Source organism: Chenopodium quinoa, unplaced genomic scaffold, assembly GCF_001683475.1.
Source record: "Chenopodium quinoa cultivar QQ74 unplaced genomic scaffold, ASM168347v1, whole genome shotgun sequence".
NCBI classification, from domain to species: Eukaryota; Viridiplantae; Streptophyta; class Magnoliopsida; order Caryophyllales; family Amaranthaceae; genus Chenopodium; species Chenopodium quinoa.
The window spans coordinates 4,534,129-4,553,664 of NW_018743175.1; the positions used below are offsets into that span (position 1 = coordinate 4,534,129).

General features: G+C 36.1%; 6 protein-coding genes across 10 annotated transcripts; 4 read left to right on the forward strand and 2 right to left on the reverse strand.

Annotated features, from left to right (window-relative positions):
- Positions 1-353: 353 nt before the first annotated feature.
- Positions 354-2,550, forward strand: LOC110732625 (ribonuclease H2 subunit C-like). The gene is made up of 4 exons (XM_021912589.1): positions 354-723; positions 844-939; positions 1,596-1,807; positions 2,187-2,550. The coding sequence occupies exons 1-4, from the start codon at positions 552-554 to the stop codon at positions 2,220-2,222; spliced, it is 516 nt and encodes a 171-aa protein (XP_021768281.1). The 5' UTR covers positions 354-551; the 3' UTR covers positions 2,223-2,550.
- Positions 2,551-3,345: 795 nt separating this feature from the next.
- On the forward strand, positions 3,346-7,448 carry LOC110732626 (protein AE7-like). Its single transcript, XM_021912590.1, has 6 exons — positions 3,346-3,502; positions 3,645-3,797; positions 4,256-4,361; positions 4,471-4,570; positions 6,886-6,931; positions 7,147-7,448. Exons 2-6 carry the CDS (start codon positions 3,671-3,673, stop codon positions 7,245-7,247), a joined length of 480 nt encoding a protein of 159 aa, XP_021768282.1. The 5' UTR covers positions 3,346-3,502; positions 3,645-3,670; the 3' UTR covers positions 7,248-7,448.
- A 42-nt stretch (positions 7,449-7,490) lies between these two features.
- On the forward strand, positions 7,491-10,552 carry LOC110732624. Its single transcript, XM_021912588.1, has 3 exons — positions 7,491-7,951; positions 8,256-10,202; positions 10,288-10,552. Exons 2-3 carry the CDS (start codon positions 9,627-9,629, stop codon positions 10,471-10,473), a joined length of 762 nt encoding a protein of 253 aa, XP_021768280.1. The 5' UTR covers positions 7,491-7,951; positions 8,256-9,626; the 3' UTR covers positions 10,474-10,552.
- A 52-nt stretch (positions 10,553-10,604) lies between these two features.
- LOC110732623 lies at positions 10,605-11,946 on the forward strand. The gene is made up of 2 exons (XM_021912587.1): positions 10,605-11,486; positions 11,560-11,946. The coding sequence occupies exons 1-2, from the start codon at positions 10,614-10,616 to the stop codon at positions 11,818-11,820; spliced, it is 1,134 nt and encodes a 377-aa protein (XP_021768279.1). The 5' UTR covers positions 10,605-10,613; the 3' UTR covers positions 11,821-11,946.
- A 183-nt stretch (positions 11,947-12,129) lies between these two features.
- Positions 12,130-12,588, reverse strand: LOC110732197. The gene has a single exon (XM_021912119.1). The coding sequence runs from the start codon at positions 12,586-12,588 to the stop codon at positions 12,130-12,132; it is 459 nt and encodes a 152-aa protein (XP_021767811.1).
- A 1,113-nt stretch (positions 12,589-13,701) lies between these two features.
- LOC110732627 (vacuolar protein sorting-associated protein 25-like) lies at positions 13,702-18,652 on the reverse strand. 5 transcript variants are annotated; one of them, XM_021912593.1, is made up of 9 exons: positions 18,418-18,623; positions 16,241-16,327; positions 16,077-16,162; positions 15,618-15,739; positions 15,328-15,467; positions 14,557-14,610; positions 14,381-14,469; positions 14,217-14,292; positions 13,702-13,989 (listed from the first exon to the last, which is right to left on the reverse strand). In XM_021912593.1, exons 4-9 carry the CDS (start codon positions 15,674-15,676, stop codon positions 13,868-13,870), a joined length of 540 nt encoding a protein of 179 aa, XP_021768285.1. In that variant the 5' UTR covers positions 15,677-15,739; positions 16,077-16,162; positions 16,241-16,327; positions 18,418-18,623; the 3' UTR covers positions 13,702-13,867. The 5 variants fall into 5 exon arrangements, with proteins under 5 accessions (XP_021768285.1, XP_021768286.1, XP_021768287.1 ...); XM_021912594.1 differs by having other exon boundaries at positions 16,241-16,347; XM_021912595.1 differs by lacking the exon at positions 16,241-16,327.
- Between the last annotated feature and the right edge of the window lie 884 nt (positions 18,653-19,536).

Here is a 19,536-nt window from a genome sequence, read left to right on the forward strand (position 1 = left end):
TTATCTATTTGTTTAATTTGATCGATCCTTGAATTTTTGGTCTTGCTAGATTCGTAATAACGCGTGTTTTCTTAGCATGTAATTTTCATAATTTTTTTATTTACGAAATTCAGCAATAAAAAATTGCACATAAAACAATAAGGTAGAACTTTTTTTTTTAATTTAAACTTAATTTTTTAATCTGATCTAAAATACTATGTAAGTAATAAGGTGATGAAATAAGGTGAAATAAACTAAAATGACCTTAATCGAAACACATCCCTACAACAACATTTTTGCTATCATCCCTACAACAACATTTTTGCTATCATGACATATTTCTATTGTTATATCCTTGGTGTGAGATTGTGAGATTAAGAGATGATATTAGTCCTTTTTTTTTTTCTTAAGTAAAAGTACAATTTAACAACCAAACAACCCTTAAGAAAGACCAGAAAGGCCGAAAGGGAGGGGAAATGGGCGGTAATATTGCTAATTGCTATTGCAATTGCAATAAATAAAGGAGGGCGGGAATTGGGAGGCAATATTGCTATTGCAGCCGCTATCTGCAAATGGAGAGCAACAATGGCGGAGGAAGTGCAGCACTAATAGGAAGTTCTGGAACTGTCATTCTCTCTCCTCCTCAACAACAACAACAAACAGTAGATGTTCATCAACTTCCATGTTGCATCAAATCCAATGGTCCCTCCGACGTCTCTAATTATTTCAAACCCAAATCTTCCGGTAATTTCTATTTTCCCCCAATTTTTATTTATTTATTTATTTTAAATTTGGACTATCCTTATTGTTTTGATTTAGTTTATTTTTAATTCTTAAATAATGGGGTTTTGTTGAATTTTGTAGGGATTGAAGTTGATGGTGGTTTAGAATTGAAAGAAGCATTTTATAGGGGCAGGAATTTGCAAGGGTTTACTGTTCCTCTTCCTGAGGGTTATTCTGGTATTTGCTCCCTCTTTCTAGCTTCTATCTTTACATTTTACTTCCAGTAATTTGATGATTATGTTAAAAGTATAGTCTTTTTGATAAATTGCCAAATTGGTGGTATGTTTTATGTAATGTAAGGTGGTCAAAATCTGCATATAATTGAATTGTGATAGTTCAATTTGGACCCCTTTTTATGTAAAATTTATAGTTGGGGGATTATTTATGCTATGTAACATGATATATTGATATGACTCGTGTTTTGGGAGTTCTCATGCTTCGTTGTCGATGTCTTTTGCTATTTTATACCACATCATTTTATGGGTGGGAAAGTTGTTATTGTAGTTGAGTGCATAGCTTAAGTGGTTCAATTTTGAATAAGTTTTTGTGGCATAAAATTTGCGTAACCGTTTTGGCTGTGCCCGGTATCTTTGACATATTAAAAATCATTCCAACAATTATAATCTTACATGTATTACTCTCTGTAATTACCAGACTATTATTATACGTAGTAAATCCAAATCTGTTAGAGTGCTTGATTAGAACTGATATCCATCACCTTATTTGGAGTACAGTTAAGTGAGGATAATTTAGTGTGGGTTTCGCTTTTACAAGAGTTACTATTTGTAGAGATTTTTTTATTTGATGATGTATGTTATATGATTGATCTTCAGGCTTTATAATAGGAAAGAAGAACTCTAATAAAGATAAGACTAAGAAAACAGCGGGAACAGGGAAAGCTCCCGAAATTTCTTCCAACAGCAGTGAAAACCATTGGGAGACGCTAGCTAAATGTGGAAATATGACATTTTGGAACCATGATAGTCTTCCTTCCCAAGATGATGCCTCTATGCGTGTGTTTCATTGGTTTGCTGTTGCTAAGGCGGTAAGTTCATTGTTTGACAACTGTCTTTCTAGATTAAGCTTCTCACATTGTAAAGTGCTTGGAGAAGGTCAAGTAATTTTGCATACAAGTATTTCATTGGTTTGCTGTTGCTAAGGCGGTAAGTTCATTGTTTGACAACTGTCTTTCTAGATTAAGCTTCTCACATTGTAAGGTGCTTGGAGAAGGTCCAGTAATTTTGCATACAAGTATTTCTTTGTTGAAATTTTCAGTTCTATTGGTTGGTCTTTGCCACTATGGCTTGTGGTTTCAAACATGAAGGCTTCTCAATTTATGATTTAGTAAATATTTGTTCCTAATTACTTCAACTCCTTGATCTTCATACATGGTTCCAATTTAACACATCTCTTTGCACTTGCAGCTGCATGAGCCAGTGAGCGCTGAAGAACTGACTTGATCTGCATCTGTTACTGAAGTTCTGAAATCATGATACAGTAGAAGAGAAGCAAAGCAATGTGCAATTTGGTCTGCAACTTTCTTTACAAAGTTCAAGTTCCTGAATCTCTGAAGAATTTTCTGATACATGGAAAATATTTCCATGTATTATCTTGGCAAATCGTTATATTTGGGATGCTTCACAAATTAACATTGTACTCATATGTATCTTAGCTCTTGCTATCCCTCAAAAAAAAAAAAAAAAAAAAATCTGAGGCTCTTGCTAACTCTCACATTAGGCTGATGTCTTCTTGTAATCTTGTTGAATGTTATGTAAGCAGACTTCTTCACTTGTTTATCTTGTGGTGGAATGTAATGTGATATATAAGCGAGAGATTTGTACAAGATATGCCTAAGAACAGGTGTATTTCCCTCACCACACCCCCCCCCCCCCTTCTCCTTTCTTTTTCCCATATTTGTAATACGATATGCCCATGCTTCTAGTTTGGAGGTAAAGCATGCTTCGCTTGACTCTGAGCAAGACTTCTGATATTAACCATACTGCTCTATACATGGCTGCAAACAGTGATCATATTTTTGGTGGGTTAAGAAATCTTGTTGATACACCAAGTGCATCTTCCTCTATGTTTTGTCAATGGTCCCTTCCAATGTTCCTGTTCATCTCTCTAGACCAGGTTTTCTCATAATTAAGTGTCAATCCCATTTTTGTAATGTATCACCCTCCTCAATATGCCTTCTTGTTTTGGTCAAAACCAAACCACCACTTTACCGATCTCACACTTTTTATCATTTGTTATATGTGAATGAACTCGTTAATTAGTTATTGATATCAAAACAAAAAAACAAAAAAAGAAATGCAATAATTCTAAGCTTGGTGTCGTGTCAAGGGCTTTCAAAACAATACAGAGTATCAATTTATTAGTGGGTGTAAAACTGTTAATTATGAGTAGTTTATTTGTTAAAATCTTGAGGGTGATACTTATACCCAAGGGAGATTGAATCTCGTCTACATCATACAAACATAACTTTCGTTATTCATATGTAATTATTTTTCTAGTCAATATTTATTTTAGAATTATTATTACTTGTGTCAATTGTCAAAGAGATAATTTAAAATTAATTGAGATTGCCGGTTCTTCTTTGAGTTCTTTCACCTCAAAAATTTCACCTAAAATAAACAAAATTTTCTACGAAAAAGAAAAACAAGAAACCCCTTCATAAACCACCTTAATTTCCTCAAAAATTCATCATCCTTCTTCACTCAGCAGCAGCAGCAACAAGGTGAAGTTCGAAATCCCCCACTACTCTCTCTTCAGATTAACAAGAAATGATTTTGCGCGTCCATTTTTGTATCATATACTAATAAGTATATATAATTAATATATGTTTATATTCTAAAGTTTTATAATTGAATTGTGGGCAGGTTAGAATTTCAACAAATTAAGCAAGATGGTAAATGGGTTGATAAATGCAAATCCTACGGTTTACGAGAAGTCAGAACGTCGGGTTCGCAACCAACCTTCCGATGTCGGCGATGAGTATGCGGTTGAACCTATTGATGAGCTTGAGATTTTTGATATCCTTTTATTAATTTTTGTTGGGAAATTTAAAGTTTGGAACTTGGAATTAAATTTGCCCATTATGCTAGATTAGGTTAAAATCATGGGGTTTTAGTTGATTTTAATCATTTTATGATTTTTTTTTTTAGGTTTTAAATTGAGGTGGGTATTGCCAATTATTGGTCTTGAGCACTTTGAGCTTGTTTATATTGCTGTTGAGATTACTAGTTTAATTGTATACTTGTTTTTTGATCATGATGCTATATTGGTGTCAAAATCGAGGGTTTCGTTGATTCAACAGTTTTGAGTTATATAAGTAAGGCGTTTATATTTGTATAATTTAGTAATTTGTAAATCTATGCAAATTTGTGCATTCGGGTCCATAGTCTAGGCGTTGATCTAATACGTAAATCTAAAGGATTGACAAGATGGCAGCCATTCATATCATTTTTGTTTAACTTAACTGTGCTTTTACATCATATTAGAGACATAAAAGATCCAGAGCATCCATATTCGCTCGAAGAGCTGAAAGTGCTAACAGAAGAATCTGTTGAAATTGATGATAAACGTAGTCATGTTCGGTAAGGATGAATACAGAATACGTGTTATTTGTTTAACTTCTGCCTGGGTAGTCTTTCTTTTATTTTTCCAAGTAAATGATTTGGTTCTATATTTATCTTCTTATTGCAGAGTAACATTCACACCAACAGTTGAACATTGTAGTATGGCAACAGTTATTGGTCTCTGTTTGAGGGTGAAACTTATGCGCAGTTTGCCTTCGCGTTACAAGGTATGAGCATTTGCACGAGTCAATTATTATTTCTGGCATTTGTGGTCATTTTTCTTAGGTGCTTCTCGATAAGCTTGTCCTATCGGAGAAACTTTTATTTTATGTGATTTTGTATAAGATGGATAGTGAACTGAAATATGAATGGTTTGTTAGTTATCTTTTAACGCACTAGTAAGAAAATCATGAATTTGAATATGTTAATAAGGATTCCTTAGTGGGCAACAAATAACGTGGTATGAGGTTGGGGTGCAAAAATACAGATTGAGAATAGGAGAATCCAGCATCTATGTTGGTAAGGCTTGAAATAGGAGTAAGTCAATTCAATAAATCTCATCATGCAACAGTGCAATACTACTCAATATGTGATCCTATTTGAGGCAGGGCATATGCTCCAACTCTCCAAGGTATATGGAGAAATACTTGAAACATAATAACTATATTACTATAAAAGCACACCAAATCAAGATCCCTGACTGAAATGTAACTATTAAATTACGTATCACTCTTTGTACTTTTTTCTCCTAGTGTTTGTTTATCTCATTACTATCTAAGCAATTGTGGCTTCTTGGATGGTGTATTTTATTTCTTTGACCTTAATCCTCAAATCACACACCCTGATCATAGTTTTGTAGCTATCAAGTATAGTTTGATTTATCTGAAACTTTAATGAATGTTAGATTGTCAGTTGTATAGGATACAATTGGTTTTCACTTGTTTTGTGTAGAATCATGTATTATAAACTTAATCGACCAAGGAAGTACTAGTAGAGTCGTAGGTTGTGACAGAACTCTCATTCCAATATTTAGAGTTCTCAGCTAGTGGGACCTGAGTAGACCGCCATAGGATCAGAGTCTTATCTGTACAGCTGTACTGCAGCTAATATAAGTATATATCCACATTCACTCAATTTAGCTTAAACAATTTTCAATTAAGCTTCCCCTACTCCAAGGGCACGGCAAAGATCTGTGAGGTTGTGACACCTGCTAGTTAGAAGTAGAAGGGCTAATTAAGGAGCGAAGTGATTGGTCTGGTGGCTATAAGTTTGACTTGATGGAATCTTGTTTCCGCTGAATAAGGGAGGAGTTGTTTACCACCTGTGGTTGACTTAATAATCATGCTTGTGAGTTGGAAAAAGGTCCTTAGGGCTGAAATTTCTATTTTCCTTTTAATGAACCGTAATTTTGAAGAACACCAATGTATTATGTTTCTCTAGTATTATTTCTAGAGTTAGTGAGAGGTAATTCTTTGTGATTGTGATTTTGTGAGAATGGGGTACAAGAGGTTCAAGGACAGGTGTAATTGCATAAACATATAATACTCTGCTGTGATGAGGGAACTGAATTTATCCAATATACAGAAGGATTTGGTTTTATTGGGATGGATGCAAGGAGATTTAAACCACATTGGGATTGTGTGCTTACTTTCTTTAGGATTTAGTGTTGTCAGCTTACTTTGATTAAAAATGCATGAATAAAATAAAATGCTCAGTTGGCAAAGGGGACATTATGATTAGTGGCTTTATATTTCTAGTTGGCATCATAGTTGTTTATGATTTGGTATGACCCCTCCCCTTTCCCAGGGATACCCATGGACTGTAATATCAATATATCATAGATAGCCTACTTTAGGTCCTTTTGCTGAAATTTGATGGCATGCATAGGAAATATAGATACTCTGTGTTTGGTGGTCTTTTGATCCAGGGGCGGATCTTGGTTATGGCGGTCAGGATCTATGTTTTGGTTACAAGTAATATGATGTTTAATAACTGCATATAAAAAGTTGTGGCATAGTGGTTAAGTATTGTTATTTTTTTGAGCAAAAAGTTGGAGGATCAAACCTTGGCCCCCTAACTTTTTGTCCCAAGATCCGCCACTTAATTAGTCTTACTTATAGATGTATACCTACATATATAATTAGATGGTCATTTTAAACTGGTGGAGAAAAAACGATGAAACCCTCTCAGATTATATAACTTGTCCATGTGCTGGATAGTATCAGATTAAAGGGTTGGTTAGGGCATGCGATCTCTGATAATATCAAGTTCGAACTCCAAACTCTTAAGTAGGCTTAGATTTTCCTATGCTGGTTCTAAAATATTCATGATTATGTATTAGTATCACTTCCCAATTTTTTCTTTTTGTCGTTAGTTTTTTAAAGGAGATATAATATCCTTTTGTTGATGCATTCTTTTCTTTTCCGTCGTTTGTGAGAGTAATGAGATCAGATTGTTCCTGATTCACCTTAAACTATGTTTGTCTTTTTGGTGAAATTACATCTGTTAGTCATTTATACGTTTGGCTTATGTCAATTGCCAGGTGGACATTAGAGTGGCTCCAGGGACCCATGCCACTGAAGCTGCAGGTATGTACTGTATGTCTGTATTAGAGATTGGTGATTTTGTTACCAGCATAATATTTTGGGAATTGGGGGTCTGTTTGAATGCCCTTTCATGATAGCCTGATGATAGATGGAAAATTGCAGAGCCACCGCACTTCCTCACAGATTTTTGTTCCTTGGGTAGTTGGGTTGCTTGCATACTCTGTATTTCTGTAACACTATTGCTTCTGTTTGTGCAGTTAATAAACAGCTGAATGACAAGGAGCGCGTAGCAGCTGCTTTGGAAAATCCAAACCTTGTAGATATGGTTGATGAGTGTCTAGCTCCATCATACGCCTGAAGCCATATTGTGTAGTACTGTGGAATGTTTTGCCTTGTACTAGTTGTAAATGTCTCCAAAATTTTGATTTTTTGGTAGTTTCCTTCTAGAGTTGCCTAGTTGATGCATTTGTTTTACTGAGACTGCTCAGTGCTCATCATTGCTTTTGAGCCTTCTATTTGTGCTACAATCAAATCTATTTTATTATTTGAAATAAGGGTATTTTCATTTTTACCACCTTCAAATAATGACTTTGTCGAATTTACCACCTCCAAAAAAAAACATTTACTTTACCACCTCATAAAAAAATTAAACATCAGTTTTACCACCTCATCTGAGCTCAGGTGACGGAAAACGCTTGTGGGGCCCAGTTAATTGTCACTTCCCTCCAATTTAATTCTTTTAAAATCGATTTCCCTCTGTCTCCTCCTTTTCTCACCTTCCACCTTCCATAATCAATGTCTCACCAAATTTCTCACTTCCTCATCAATTTTCGTCTCTCTCTCCTTTGATTTTTCTTGATTCTCACTGTAACTGCTTCTCTCTCCTTTGATTTTTCTCTTTCTCTCTGTAAAAACTGAAACCCTAGATCAATTTGGGTGGTTGAAATCGAGCTGGTACCAGAAAATTGCAACACATCAGCTTCTCTTGTCATCTTCCACAGGGTGAGGGGACCAAAAGCTTGGTAATTTGCTGACAGAAATCGAGATTCCTGACTACAAGAGGTACTTTAAACCCTTTATTAGTACATTTCGTTGGATTTATGGTTGTCAATTGGGGTAAAGTATGCCTTTTTTGGGAATCTGTGAATTAAAGTATTATAAACCCTAATTATGCGAATCTTTGACTGAATTAAAGTGTGCATTTGTTAAATAATTAGTTAATTAGATTTACTTGTTTACTGTTAATTTAGTGCATAGTCAATGTGAATTGCTTTTACTTGCTGTAATTGGTGAATTGGTTGTTGTTGTTTACTGTAATTACTGAAATTGGTTATTGTTGTGTGTGCTTTTGTTGGTGTTGTTACAGAATGGACACAGTGGACTTAAAAATTACAGTAGGGGGTGCCTTTATACCTTCTTTAGCTGGTAAAAATAGGAGGGTGTTAACTTGGGATGGTGGGTGGGTTTATTGGATGAGAAAAGTGGAAAAAAATAAGATAGATGTACACTTTTTGAGGCAAGCAGCTATACATGGGTTTGTGTATGTGAATGTGAAGGTTCCTAGGGGGTTTAGTTGCTGGTATAAACAAAAGGGCAAGTCTTGGGTGAATGGTAAAAGGGAGCTTGTTGATGGTGAGGTGAATGGTTTCCTAGAGTCTGTGAACAAAGAGGGGGCATGTGAGATGTATGTTACCAGTCATGAGCCAATTGAAGGGACTAACAAAACACCCTTCAAATGTATAGCTGGGAATGAGCTAACCCCTGCACAAAGGAAAGAACTGAAAAAGAGGTTTGGTGGGCCTAAAGTATATAAACCCAGCCCAGAACTTAGTAAGCCCACTGAAGAAGAGCCATTTAGGAGAAGCCCTAGGTTAAAAGGCATTGTTATACGTGACAGAGAGGCTGAGGAGAGGCTTCCTAGGGCAGAGAATGTGAATGCTAATACACATAAAGGGAAGGGTAAACTCACTGCTGCAGATAAGGGTAAGGCTAAGGTGGGGGATGAGACTGGAAATTTTGCTACTTTAGTGAGAAAAATAAAAGAATGAGTGAGGAGCTTAAGGGATGACAGTGATGTGTTTAGTGATGAGGATGGTGATACAGAGTCTTCTGATTCTGAGTTGAGTGATATTGAGTTAGAAGTTGATGAGGGAGAGGAGGACTTATACTCTGATGATGATGAACAGTGGTTGAAGAAAAATTTAGACCATATTAACAATGAGGTGAAAGGCAGTTTGAGGGGAGTTACTGAAGGAGGGGATCAAAGTGATGATGAGGACACAGGGTTTGACATAGAAAGAAATCTACAGAAAATTGAAGTGAGGGTTGAAGAGGAGGCGGCTTGTGATTCTGATGAGCTAAAGAGTGTGGAAGGTGATTCAGATGATGATCAGGGTAGTGTTACTTGGTTTAACCCTGAGACAGACTTTGAAAGGGCTATCAAATTTGTAGTTGGTCAAAGGTTCAGTGATGTGCAAACAATGAGAAAAGCTTTGAGACAACATGCAATTGAAAATAGGTATGAGTATTACCTTCTTCACAATGATTCAAAGAGGCTAACAACATATTGCAAAAGGAAATGCAAGTGTGTGTATAACAAGAACAATTGTAGGATAGTGAAGTGTACATGTAGTAAGGGTGTTAGGTGTAGGTTCAAGTTTTATGCAACAAGGCTTGTGAAATCAGAGGCTTGCAAATTAAGACACTAAGGCTGAAGCATAGGTGTGTTAGGAGTAAAATGAACAACAAGGTGACATCAGAGCTCCTTGCTGACAGGTACTTGGAGGAGTTCAGGGGAAACCCCAGATGGAAGATTAAACAGATTCAGGACAGGGCCTTGAATGACTTGGGGATCAAAATTACATACTCCAAGGCTTGGTTGGCTAGAAGCAGGGCAAAGCTTATAATATATGGCTCTTCATCAGAGCAATACTCAAAGGTTTGGGACTATGGGAAGGCACTGCTGAAATGGAACCCAGGGAGTGAGTGTAATGTGGTGGTGGATGATATTAATCAAATTGAAAGACCAATTTTTATGAGGATGTTTGTGTGCTTAGCTGCACTTAGGGATGGATTCATTTCTGGTTGCAGACCAGTAATTGGGGTGGATGGGTGCCATCTAAAAGGGGCATACCCTAGGCAGATCTTGGTTGCAGTTGGAAAAGATGGCAATAATGCCATCTTCCCAATTGTTTGGGCAACTGCAGAGATTGAGAACAAGGACAGCTGGTGCTGGTTTCTGGAGAGCTTGCTCAAGGCACTTTGTGTGTATGACCAAGGAGATGGCTTGACTTTTATGTCTGACAGACAGAAAGTAAGTGGGTTGTGTTTGTGTTTAAATTACTTTGCTTTATTTGAATTTTCTGTACACTAACTTGTCAGTTTTGCCTTGTGTGTAGGGTCTCATAGAAGCATTTGCAGATGTGGCCCCCAAAGCTGAGCTCAGATTTTGTGTGAGGCATATTTGGTCAAATTTCAAACTGAAATTTCATGGTGCAACTTTCAAGGAATTGTTCAGGGCTGCTGCTAGGGCAAGCACTCTGGTAAGCTTCTATTTAGGTTCTTTTATGTCAGTTTTATGGTGAACTATAATGTATGCTAGGAACATTTAGTTTTGCACATATTTGCATGTCTTTCTATTTTGTGAAAACTGTATGCCATGTGTCTATGTTGTGTTGAATGGTTGTCATGTGTGTGGTTGTATCAGTTTGAGTTTGAAGTTGCTATGGAAAATATCAATTTTTTGGATGAAGAAGCATACCAGTGGCTGTCAAACATTGACCCCCAGCACTGGTCAAGGCATGCTTTCTCTACAAACTGCAAGTCTAACATGTTGTTAAACAACATGTGTGAGACATTTAATGCAGTGATTAGAGATGCCAGAGACAAGCCTATTCTAACTCAAATGGAATGGCTTAGAAGATATATGATGAAGAGGAGTAATGACAAATGGGAGGCAGCAAAGTCTTGGGAAGGTTTACTAACCCCATTTGTCAACAAAGTCTTTGATGGGTTGGAGAAGTATGACATGACATGTGAGGTTACAGCTTCAAGGAATGAAATTTATGAGGTGAAATACAAGGATGATCAGTGCATTGTGGATCTACAAGAGAGAAAATGCACTTGTTATAGATGGGAGTTGACAGGAATACCTTGTGTCCATGCATTTGCTTGCATAATGGACAAAAGGGATGATCCTGAGTTGTATGTGCACCCACATTACTATAGGGTGACATACTTGGCTGCATATGAGAACCCAATACAGCCAATGCCTGGCCCTAAGAATTGGGAAAAGGTCAAGCTCAGACAGCCTTTGCCACCTATGCTGAAAGTGCAGCCAGGAAGACCTAAGGCAAAAAAGAGAAAGCTTGAACCAGGGGAGGGCACTTCTGCAGCACCTGAGGGCAAGAAGCCAAAGGTGAAGAAACAATGCAAGAACTGTGGTGGGTTTGGCCACTTTGCCAAAACATGCCAGGCTGAAGCAGCACCAGAACAGCCTAACCCACCTGCAACAAATCCAAAGGGTGGGAGGCCACAGATGCAGACTCCTTGGCTTAAAGAACAGAGAAAGAAAAGTGAAGAGAAAGCAGCAAGACAGGTATTTTGTGTATTTTGTGACTTGAGTGTATTTAGTGGCTTTGTTTCTGAGTCTTGTCATACTGTGATTGCAGGCTGCACTGAAGTTGCCACAATATCAGCCTCCAACAACAGCACAGGCTGGGTCAAGTAATGCTGCACCTGCAACTGCTGTGTCAAGCCAGCCTGCAACAAGAACAGAGCCTTTGCCAACTCAGCCTGTTACCAGGAGCAACAGGAGCCTGAGTCAGCCCACAAGAGTGCCAACAACTACTCCTCCCAAAGTCAAAATACAGACCAGGTCCAAGCTTCATGTAATGACAAGCAAGAAGGACAAGGATCTCAATCAACTGTGACCCTAGGTCTACTCATTAGTATTTTGTAATAGACAGCCAAGTTTATTTGGTAGTTGAACAATGATAGTTGAACAATGATTTTGCACAAAGGTGCCTTAACTTTTGTCTCAGCCAATGTAAAACAATTAAAAACATTGTGTTGCAAGTACTAATACGAAATGTGATATGTTTCTACCAAAAAGTTCCATTTCTCATTGATTTAGTTAAAAGTAGTACAAGAAATGTCATCCCAACATCCACACATAATAATTCAACAAAACACAACATAAGTTGGGGATTTTTTTTGTTTCTAAGCATTCCTAAATGAACCTAAGATCTAAAATACATAGCCAGTACCAAACCAAAACAACAAAACACAACAATAGCATGTACTGTGAGCATTTTCTTTGTTGTTGCATTGCTGCCATGCACTTCCTTGATCATCTTCTTCCTGTCTGAGCTAAGAGCTTTGCATTTCATCTTCAAGCTGTCAATCTCATTGAGCAAGCACCTCCTTTGTCCACTAACATCATCAACTTCCCTCTTCATGTCATTCAGCTCTCCCTTCATTAGTTTCTTGTCCAGCAGCAAGTTGTTAATCACCTCTGTTTGCCAAGGTGTTCCATCTGGTTGATCCACCCACTCAAAAGCTTTACACCCCCTTGACTCAGTCACAGGATCATAGAATTTGCAGGTCCTAAACTTGCGTCCAGGGTTCTCCCTAGTCCAAGCAGTCAGCCTAGACATTGGAACTCCACATTGGCATTTTTTCTCCTTTGAGGGTGACATGCTAACTGAAGACATTCCCTTCTGAAATTCAGTAAGAACAAGAATGAAATTAATTGTATTTGAACACAATCACCATAATATAACCCTAATTTCAGTAGCCAATTCACATAACAAAAAACCCCAATCTAATTTAATCTTACATGAACCCTAAGTATTTTAATTGAAATTGGGGTTTAATTGACCTCACAAAACGCCCAATTTCAATTACTCTTAGCAAATGCAACATAATCACGCAACGAATTGCCAAAAAATTACAACTGAAATCACGAAAATTGCTAGAGAATTAACGACAATGGCTTACCTTTTTTATGCTTGTTGTCGAGGAGTTCAATTGATTGTTTGATAATTAGAGGGTTTGGGATTGTTAAGGTTGCCCAAAAATACTGATTTGTGAAGAAAATCGCAAAAATTAATCTCCAATCTGCAAGAATTTGGTGTACAAATGAAGAACTAGGTTTAAATAAAAGGGAAATCGAGAGAAATTTGGGAAAAAATCAAAAACTAGCCGTTATGCTGGGCCCCACAAGCGTTTTCCGTCACCTGAGCTCAGATGAGGTGGTAAAACTGATGTTTAATTTTTTTATGAGGTGGTAAAGTAAATGTTTTTTTTTTGGAGGTGGTAAATTCGACAAAGTCATTATTTGAAGGTGGTAAAAATGAAAATTTCCTTGAAATAACTATTATCTGAAGAGACATGTACCATACTTATATTCTTTTAGAATTCACGAAAATGTAGAGAGACATGTATAATACAGTCATACTGATGCTTTTAAACGAACGCCTTAGCTCTTTAACAAAATTGGCCTGTGCAGCATATTTATAGAGGTCAGTTTTTCTAGTAACTGTTTTTAGTATAAACTTATGTTAGGAATACAAGTATTAGGCCAAGCAAAAGTAAAACTGCTACCCTTGTCACCTTGTGTTGTTTCTGGATTTAGCGCTTTAATAATTGTATACAAGCAACATATTTCCTACTACGTAATAGAATTCCTATGTTCACAATACATTACATTCTTGAGTATTATTTCAAAAACAACAATATTTCAACGACATCGTTGACAACAATACGGAATTGAGAGGAAGGCAAGATAGCAAGAAAGAGCGACAACAAAATTGTCTAAAAACAGTACCCCTTGTATTATACTCCATAATAAATATATTCACTATAACACTTCAATTCTTGAATATTGAAAACGTAAAATTCATATCATCAATCAAAATTTCACAGAGCAGCATATTTTGACAGTATGATAACATTCCCACTCCCTTTTTATAGAAGCTACACAGAAAATTTTACACCATCATCGTCAGTAGAAGTTCCTTTAAATATTGCAAGCTTTCCTTTGTTTTCTAGAACCTTCAGAGCTCGCATCAGAACGGTGCGGTCAATCCCATGAAGCTCTGACAAAGAGATCAAAGGAATTGCTCAAAAATTTATCTTAAAAGCAAAGAGGATAAGATTTATGAACCAAAAAATTTTGCAACCTATCATTTTGATCAAATAAACTTGTTCACACTACGCGAGTTCGGCCTAGAATTTGTGATCATTCAAAGAACTATAGTCTAATTGAGTTCACTAATGTGGTTCATCCCCTATGAGCAAAAATAGAAAATCAAGCATTCTTTACCAGTTCCCCTAGATTCAACACCGCTACGCAGCTCTTCAACAGTCATGACACTATCTTCCAACCCATTATTCTTAACCTGAAATAAAAGGACGCACATACTGTTTACAAAATTTGAAGAAAATGAGTAGATAACAGAGAGAAAATAACGAAAAAAGTTTACTGACAAAATTTAGGATTATGTCTGCCCAATCCTGAATCCTATGCCAAAGAACAAGACATTTTTTATGACCTTTGTCCATCCATTCAACGCGTCCTATAAAGTAAGATGTAAAACTTGAGATACATCAATAAACACTCACTCAAAACAGTTGTTATTTTAATATAGCATCAGTAGTAGAACCTTCGGCAACTAATGCTGACAAAAATGCTTCCTTAGCTTCATGGCTGAGAGATCCTGCACAAACAAATAAATGAGAATTAGTAATTTTTATTTGTTAATGTTAGACCAAAAATGGAAGAAACATAATGAGGTGAGCTCACCAAATTATAAAGTAAGGATAATTAACTTGACATGAAAGGGCAATTTGGAACATTTACATTTACATGGACAACAAGAAAAATGCTAACCAAAAAATTTGTTAGTTAAGCTCTTAAAGAAAAATTATATTAATCTCTCATTGTTATGCCTCTAGGAAAATAAGCCATTCTCAGCAGCATGCCCAGCATATAAAATCAAACAAGGAAATAACCTCGTGCTCTCAACACTGAGCAAAAATTAGCAAGATTTAACATATTCATCATAATTAATACAAAGTACAAATGATTCAACCAAAATATTCAAAATGGATGAAGAAACAAAGCAAAATAAGCAATTTATCAACTTTCATTTAGCAAAATAACATGTAAAGCAGGCAAGAAAATAAAAGGTTATTATGGAAACAAGTTACAAAGTAATAAAGAAAGGGCATTGGAAGCTTGAGAAAGTCTCAGAAAGACTTGAATAAAAGTAACGAGTGGTGTACTCTAGAAGCTGAAAATACTGAAGAACTAGAACTGTGGCATGACCCACAAACTTAAAATCAATTTTTTTTTTTTTTTTTTTTTTTTTTTTAAAAAAAAAAAAAAGAAAAAGAAAGAAAGAATGTAGCAAATGAGGACCAGAGGACCTTACTCTCAATAGTTGGATTTGAGAATAAAGAGAAGTCTTCTTCAAGAGAGATAACAAATATCTTCTGACTTCTGCAAAATTCAAGAATTAGCTCCTTCCAGAGTTGTATCTGCTTCTCTCGAGTGTCCCTAACTGGCTGCAATCTAGAATCATCCAACAAACATATGTAAGAAAGCATTTTAATAAAATTATTACAAGGACGTAAACATTAGTTAGAAGAGAAATAGTAGGACTTTTATATAGTGGGCATGCTTGAAATAGATAATTCAACATGACTTGGGAGAAGAAATTACGTGAAGTATGGTGGGTAGTTGAAGAAGTTCGGAAGCTTGAAATCCCCCAACTTCTGCATCTCTACCAAAGTAAATAGAGTATGTGTACTAATTAATTTCCCCAAAATCTGCAATGTGTGTACCTGGGAAAGGGAACAGTTGAGAACCCTCCTTTACTCCTTAAATAAATGAAATTATCATAAACTTGAAGCTAAAACTTCCCAAACTTGACAAGAGATGTAATTCATAGATGAATCAGGCTAAACAAGCAATTGACAATAGCAAACTAAAAGCACTTACAGTTCAAGAATTTAAATCATTTGATAATCTTGGAACAAACACAGACAAGTAAAGGTGTTACTAATGTTGAAGCCACACACAGTAAGTAAAAATGTGATAAACTTAACTGTATTATTTTTCTTTAAAGGGAAAAGAGCACAACTCTTATTATACTACAATACTCTATTATCAATTTTATACCTCAATATTCTCAAACTTGTGCACAACACATGAACATCATATTTCGAGCTGAAACAAAGATCACTCTGTCCTGCACTCTTGCTAACCTACAGTAGAAACCAGGAACTGTTGGAAGATTTAATCATCCAAATTTTTAAAAACCAGTTGAAAAGAATATAACAGACCTTTGTTCAAATTTTGTCCATCTACATGTGAAACACTATATCCTCTTCCAAATCCACCATGAGCAAATGATATACTGTATAAAGTTTCTTCCATCCCAAAGCAAATACTGATTATAATATATTTTAACATTCAGTGATTTACAAATTGTGACATTATTCTGTAATTTAAATAGCCCATCGCCAACTTAGGCTAAGAAAGCAGACAAGATTAAGCATAAACTATTCAACACTTGAACAAAGAGCATCAACTTAAGATAAAATTCTAATTTCCAATGAGATTAAAGTATCAAAAAGGTGAAAAAGATCCACAACTGCCAAATACAACCCAATACTAGTTACTACCATTAACACAAGAATGGCATTGCATTAGATCACAAAAAAACTTCATTTTCTCCGACAAATTGTGACTAAAGCTGGTGGGAGTGAAGCAGGATCAAGCTCCCAACAACAGCCAGAAATATTAGGAGCTTCCTCTTCAGAAAGCTTTCTAGCAGGAATCTGATGTGAGAAGAGCCTGAAGTCACCTTTGTCAAGCCATCTAATAGCATCACACCCAATCTCTCGCCTCTTAAAAACTGCTCTGAAACCATTAACCTTTTCAAGGTATGCCATACTTAATCCATGCACTTCACTGTAACTTGTTAAAAACACAACAATGTCATAACATCGCTTATCCTTACTAAAAGATTCCTTGCCCCCTACATCCAATGCTCTTTCATTGTAAAGAGCCCAAATCGAACCCTTTGTAGGGTATATCCTGTACAACTTTTTGGCTGCTCTTTCGCATTTAACTAAATGTGAAAAGATATTCAATAAATTTGTAGTATCCTTCCTAGCCACCACAAAGACTCCACAAGATATATGAAATCCCATTTTCTCCCAAGATGTCAGCCTCTCATCCCCATCATTCTGAAAGTCCAACCAGCTCATTTTCACCTCAAATGGATTCAATGAGACAACCTCATCTATCACCCCATAATGCCTAGGCATCCCATCATCATCATCATATATTGCCCAAACTTGGCCCTTCTTGAAGCTCCTCTCAACTCTATCCTCATCAAAATCATAAAAGTCTGAATCCTCAACAGTCATTACTTCCATATACCGATTCTCGATCAACATTAGCTGCCTCTTCTTCTTCTCCTCCAACACCGCTCTCTCCTCCCTAATATTAACTTTCTTCTTCCCTTTCAACTTCTTCTTCAATGCCCCCATTTTAATCTCCGCCAAAGTCAGTTCCGTCTCTGATTCTTCTGAAACCCCACTGCTATGTTGCTTTCTACAGCCATTTTTTGACTTCTCTCCATCCAGTTCCTCCACTACACCACTCTTTCCTCGTTTCCTTTCATCGATTTTTGACTCACCACCAATTGGCACCACAATTCTCCTAGACTTCTCCCTCCCCAAAACCTCACTTAAGCTACCCATCTTCCTCTTTGATTCCGAAATTCCCTTCTTCTGCCCATTCATCGATCTTCCCTCAACCATATCCATGTCTACTTTCTTTCGTATTGTGACCTGCCCCAATTGAGTTGGATAAGGATAAATACATACACCATACTACATTTTAAACATATGGTATACAATGACTGAACAAATTGACTCGCAGAAAATTTACCAAGCACAAAATTCCTCAACAAACTGTGTAAATATGGAATAGCCATAAATCATTTAATTGGGGGAACGTCTCCTCGAACTTGAAGCAATGGGAGGTGAGACGCACACGGCTCTACAAACTACTAAAGGTCTAAAAGGTGAGCCAATTTTTATTCACTAACCAGTTATTTATATCACTAAGCTAAATCACTAAATTATCATAGCCAAGCTGACTTTTATCAATCACAAAGTGTCCATGACCCGAACCTCGAATGCGTGAAAGCAGATACATTATTAGATTCATACACATTCAATAATCAATGCATTACATCAATACAAATAATAACAAGTGCATCAAACATTAAGGGACCTAAATTAGGAAAGAAAAATCAAATACTAAAATTTATTCAACCATCAGAATTGTTCAAAATCATCAATGCTTAATAATTCCCAACAATAGAACTAACTTTAATTTCATAAATTCACAATTAAAACTGCAAATTGAATAGAAAATGTAAAGTAGCTTAGATTAGGGTTTTACAATATTTAAGAGTAAGTAGAAGTGAATGATGTTGAAATACCTAAAGAACGAATATGCCGCCGCCGCCGATCTGCCGGAAAAAGGATTAACGTGATAATGGAGTGAAAAGGCGAAACCGTGGAATTAAAGTTGTCTAGTTTTTCAATCTTGAAATTTTGATGAACTTCAACTTCTAATTTGCTCGGTGACTAATTTTTTTTTTTTTTATTTGTTTAACAAAAAATAAATTTTCGTATCAAAAAAGTTAAATTTTTAAAAAATACAATAATTTACAATCTAATCTAATCTAATATATATATAAATAAAGTAGGCATTTTTCGAGAACATTTGGCGCGCCACATAAGCAAAGGTATATTTTCGACCGATTAAAAATTGGGAAATTCTCAATCGTAGTCCCGAACTTTTGGCAATTCTCAATGGTAGCCAGTTTTTTAAAAAATTCTCAATGGTAGCCCTGAACGTTTTAAAAAGTTGCTTCCGTAGCCTATTTACTTTGAAACCGTTCACTTTCCGTTAACTTTGAACTATGGTTAAATATTTGACGTTGGTCAGCATTTAAGACTGTTTAATTGATTGGAATTAACTTTTTGATATTTAATTAAATTCGTTTAATTATAAAATTAAAAAAAAAAAAAAAAAACAGAACGAACAAAGGGGAAACAAAATCGAAATTTTGATCTCTAATTCGACAAGTTGTGTTGAAATTGATTGAGGGCTTTGTTTTCTTTTGATTTGAATTGAAAAATCATGTAAATAATTGTTATTTTCGTTTTGAAATCAAAGAGTTTGATTCAAAAGTTTTTATGAACCCTAACTTTTTCCCCAATTTGATTTTGAATGAAAATCATCAAATTAATTCAATAAGATTGAAAATTGATACCAAAATCTTGTTTTGGGATTAAATTCGAACATCAAACGCTAGAAAATCCTGATTTTAATTCGAAACTGTTCGAATTTTGGGACGTTTTTGTTCTTTTTCTTCATCGCGGCACCACCGTAGGTGGTTGCGTGCAAGGGTTGCGCGACGTTCAACTGGGACGTCGGTGGTTGCGGTGGCTCGACGTTTTCCGGCTACTTTGGTTGCGGTGGCTGTGCGTGCAAAGGTTGCGCTGCTACGCTGACTGCTGCTACACCTTGCTGCTGCGTTGAATGCTGCCTG

Bases quoted from the DNA above. Each gene is read 5' to 3' on its own strand.
- LOC110732626 (XM_021912590.1), top strand. From the start codon at position 3,671: ATGGTAAATGGGTTGATAAATGCAAATCCTACGGTTTACGAGAAGTCA. The intron at 4,571-6,885 runs GTATGAGCATTT...GTCAATTGCCAG, and splicing joins GTTTGCCTTCGCGTTACAAG to GTGGACATTAGAGTGGCTCC. The intron at 6,932-7,146 runs GTATGTACTGTA...CTGTTTGTGCAG, and splicing joins CCATGCCACTGAAGCTGCAG to TTAATAAACAGCTGAATGAC.
- LOC110732623 (XM_021912587.1), top strand. From the start codon at position 10,614: ATGGAAAATATCAATTTTTTGGATGAAGAAGCATACCAGTGGCTGTCA. The intron at 11,487-11,559 runs GTATTTTGTGTA...CTGTGATTGCAG, and splicing joins AAGAGAAAGCAGCAAGACAG to GCTGCACTGAAGTTGCCACA.
- LOC110732625 (XM_021912589.1), top strand. From the start codon at position 552: ATGGAGAGCAACAATGGCGGAGGAAGTGCAGCACTAATAGGAAGTTCT. The intron at 940-1,595 runs GTATTTGCTCCC...ATTGATCTTCAG, and splicing joins TCTTCCTGAGGGTTATTCTG to GCTTTATAATAGGAAAGAAG. The intron at 1,808-2,186 runs GTAAGTTCATTG...TTGCACTTGCAG, and splicing joins GGTTTGCTGTTGCTAAGGCG to CTGCATGAGCCAGTGAGCGC.
- LOC110732197 (XM_021912119.1), bottom strand. From the start codon at position 12,588: ATGTCACCCTCAAAGGAGAAAAAATGCCAATGTGGAGTTCCAATGTCT.
- LOC110732624 (XM_021912588.1), top strand. From the start codon at position 9,627: ATGAACAACAAGGTGACATCAGAGCTCCTTGCTGACAGGTACTTGGAG. The intron at 10,203-10,287 runs GTAAGTGGGTTG...CCTTGTGTGTAG, and splicing joins TTATGTCTGACAGACAGAAA to GGTCTCATAGAAGCATTTGC.
- LOC110732627 (XM_021912591.1), bottom strand. From the start codon at position 17,734: ATGGATATGGTTGAGGGAAGATCGATGAATGGGCAGAAGAAGGGAATT.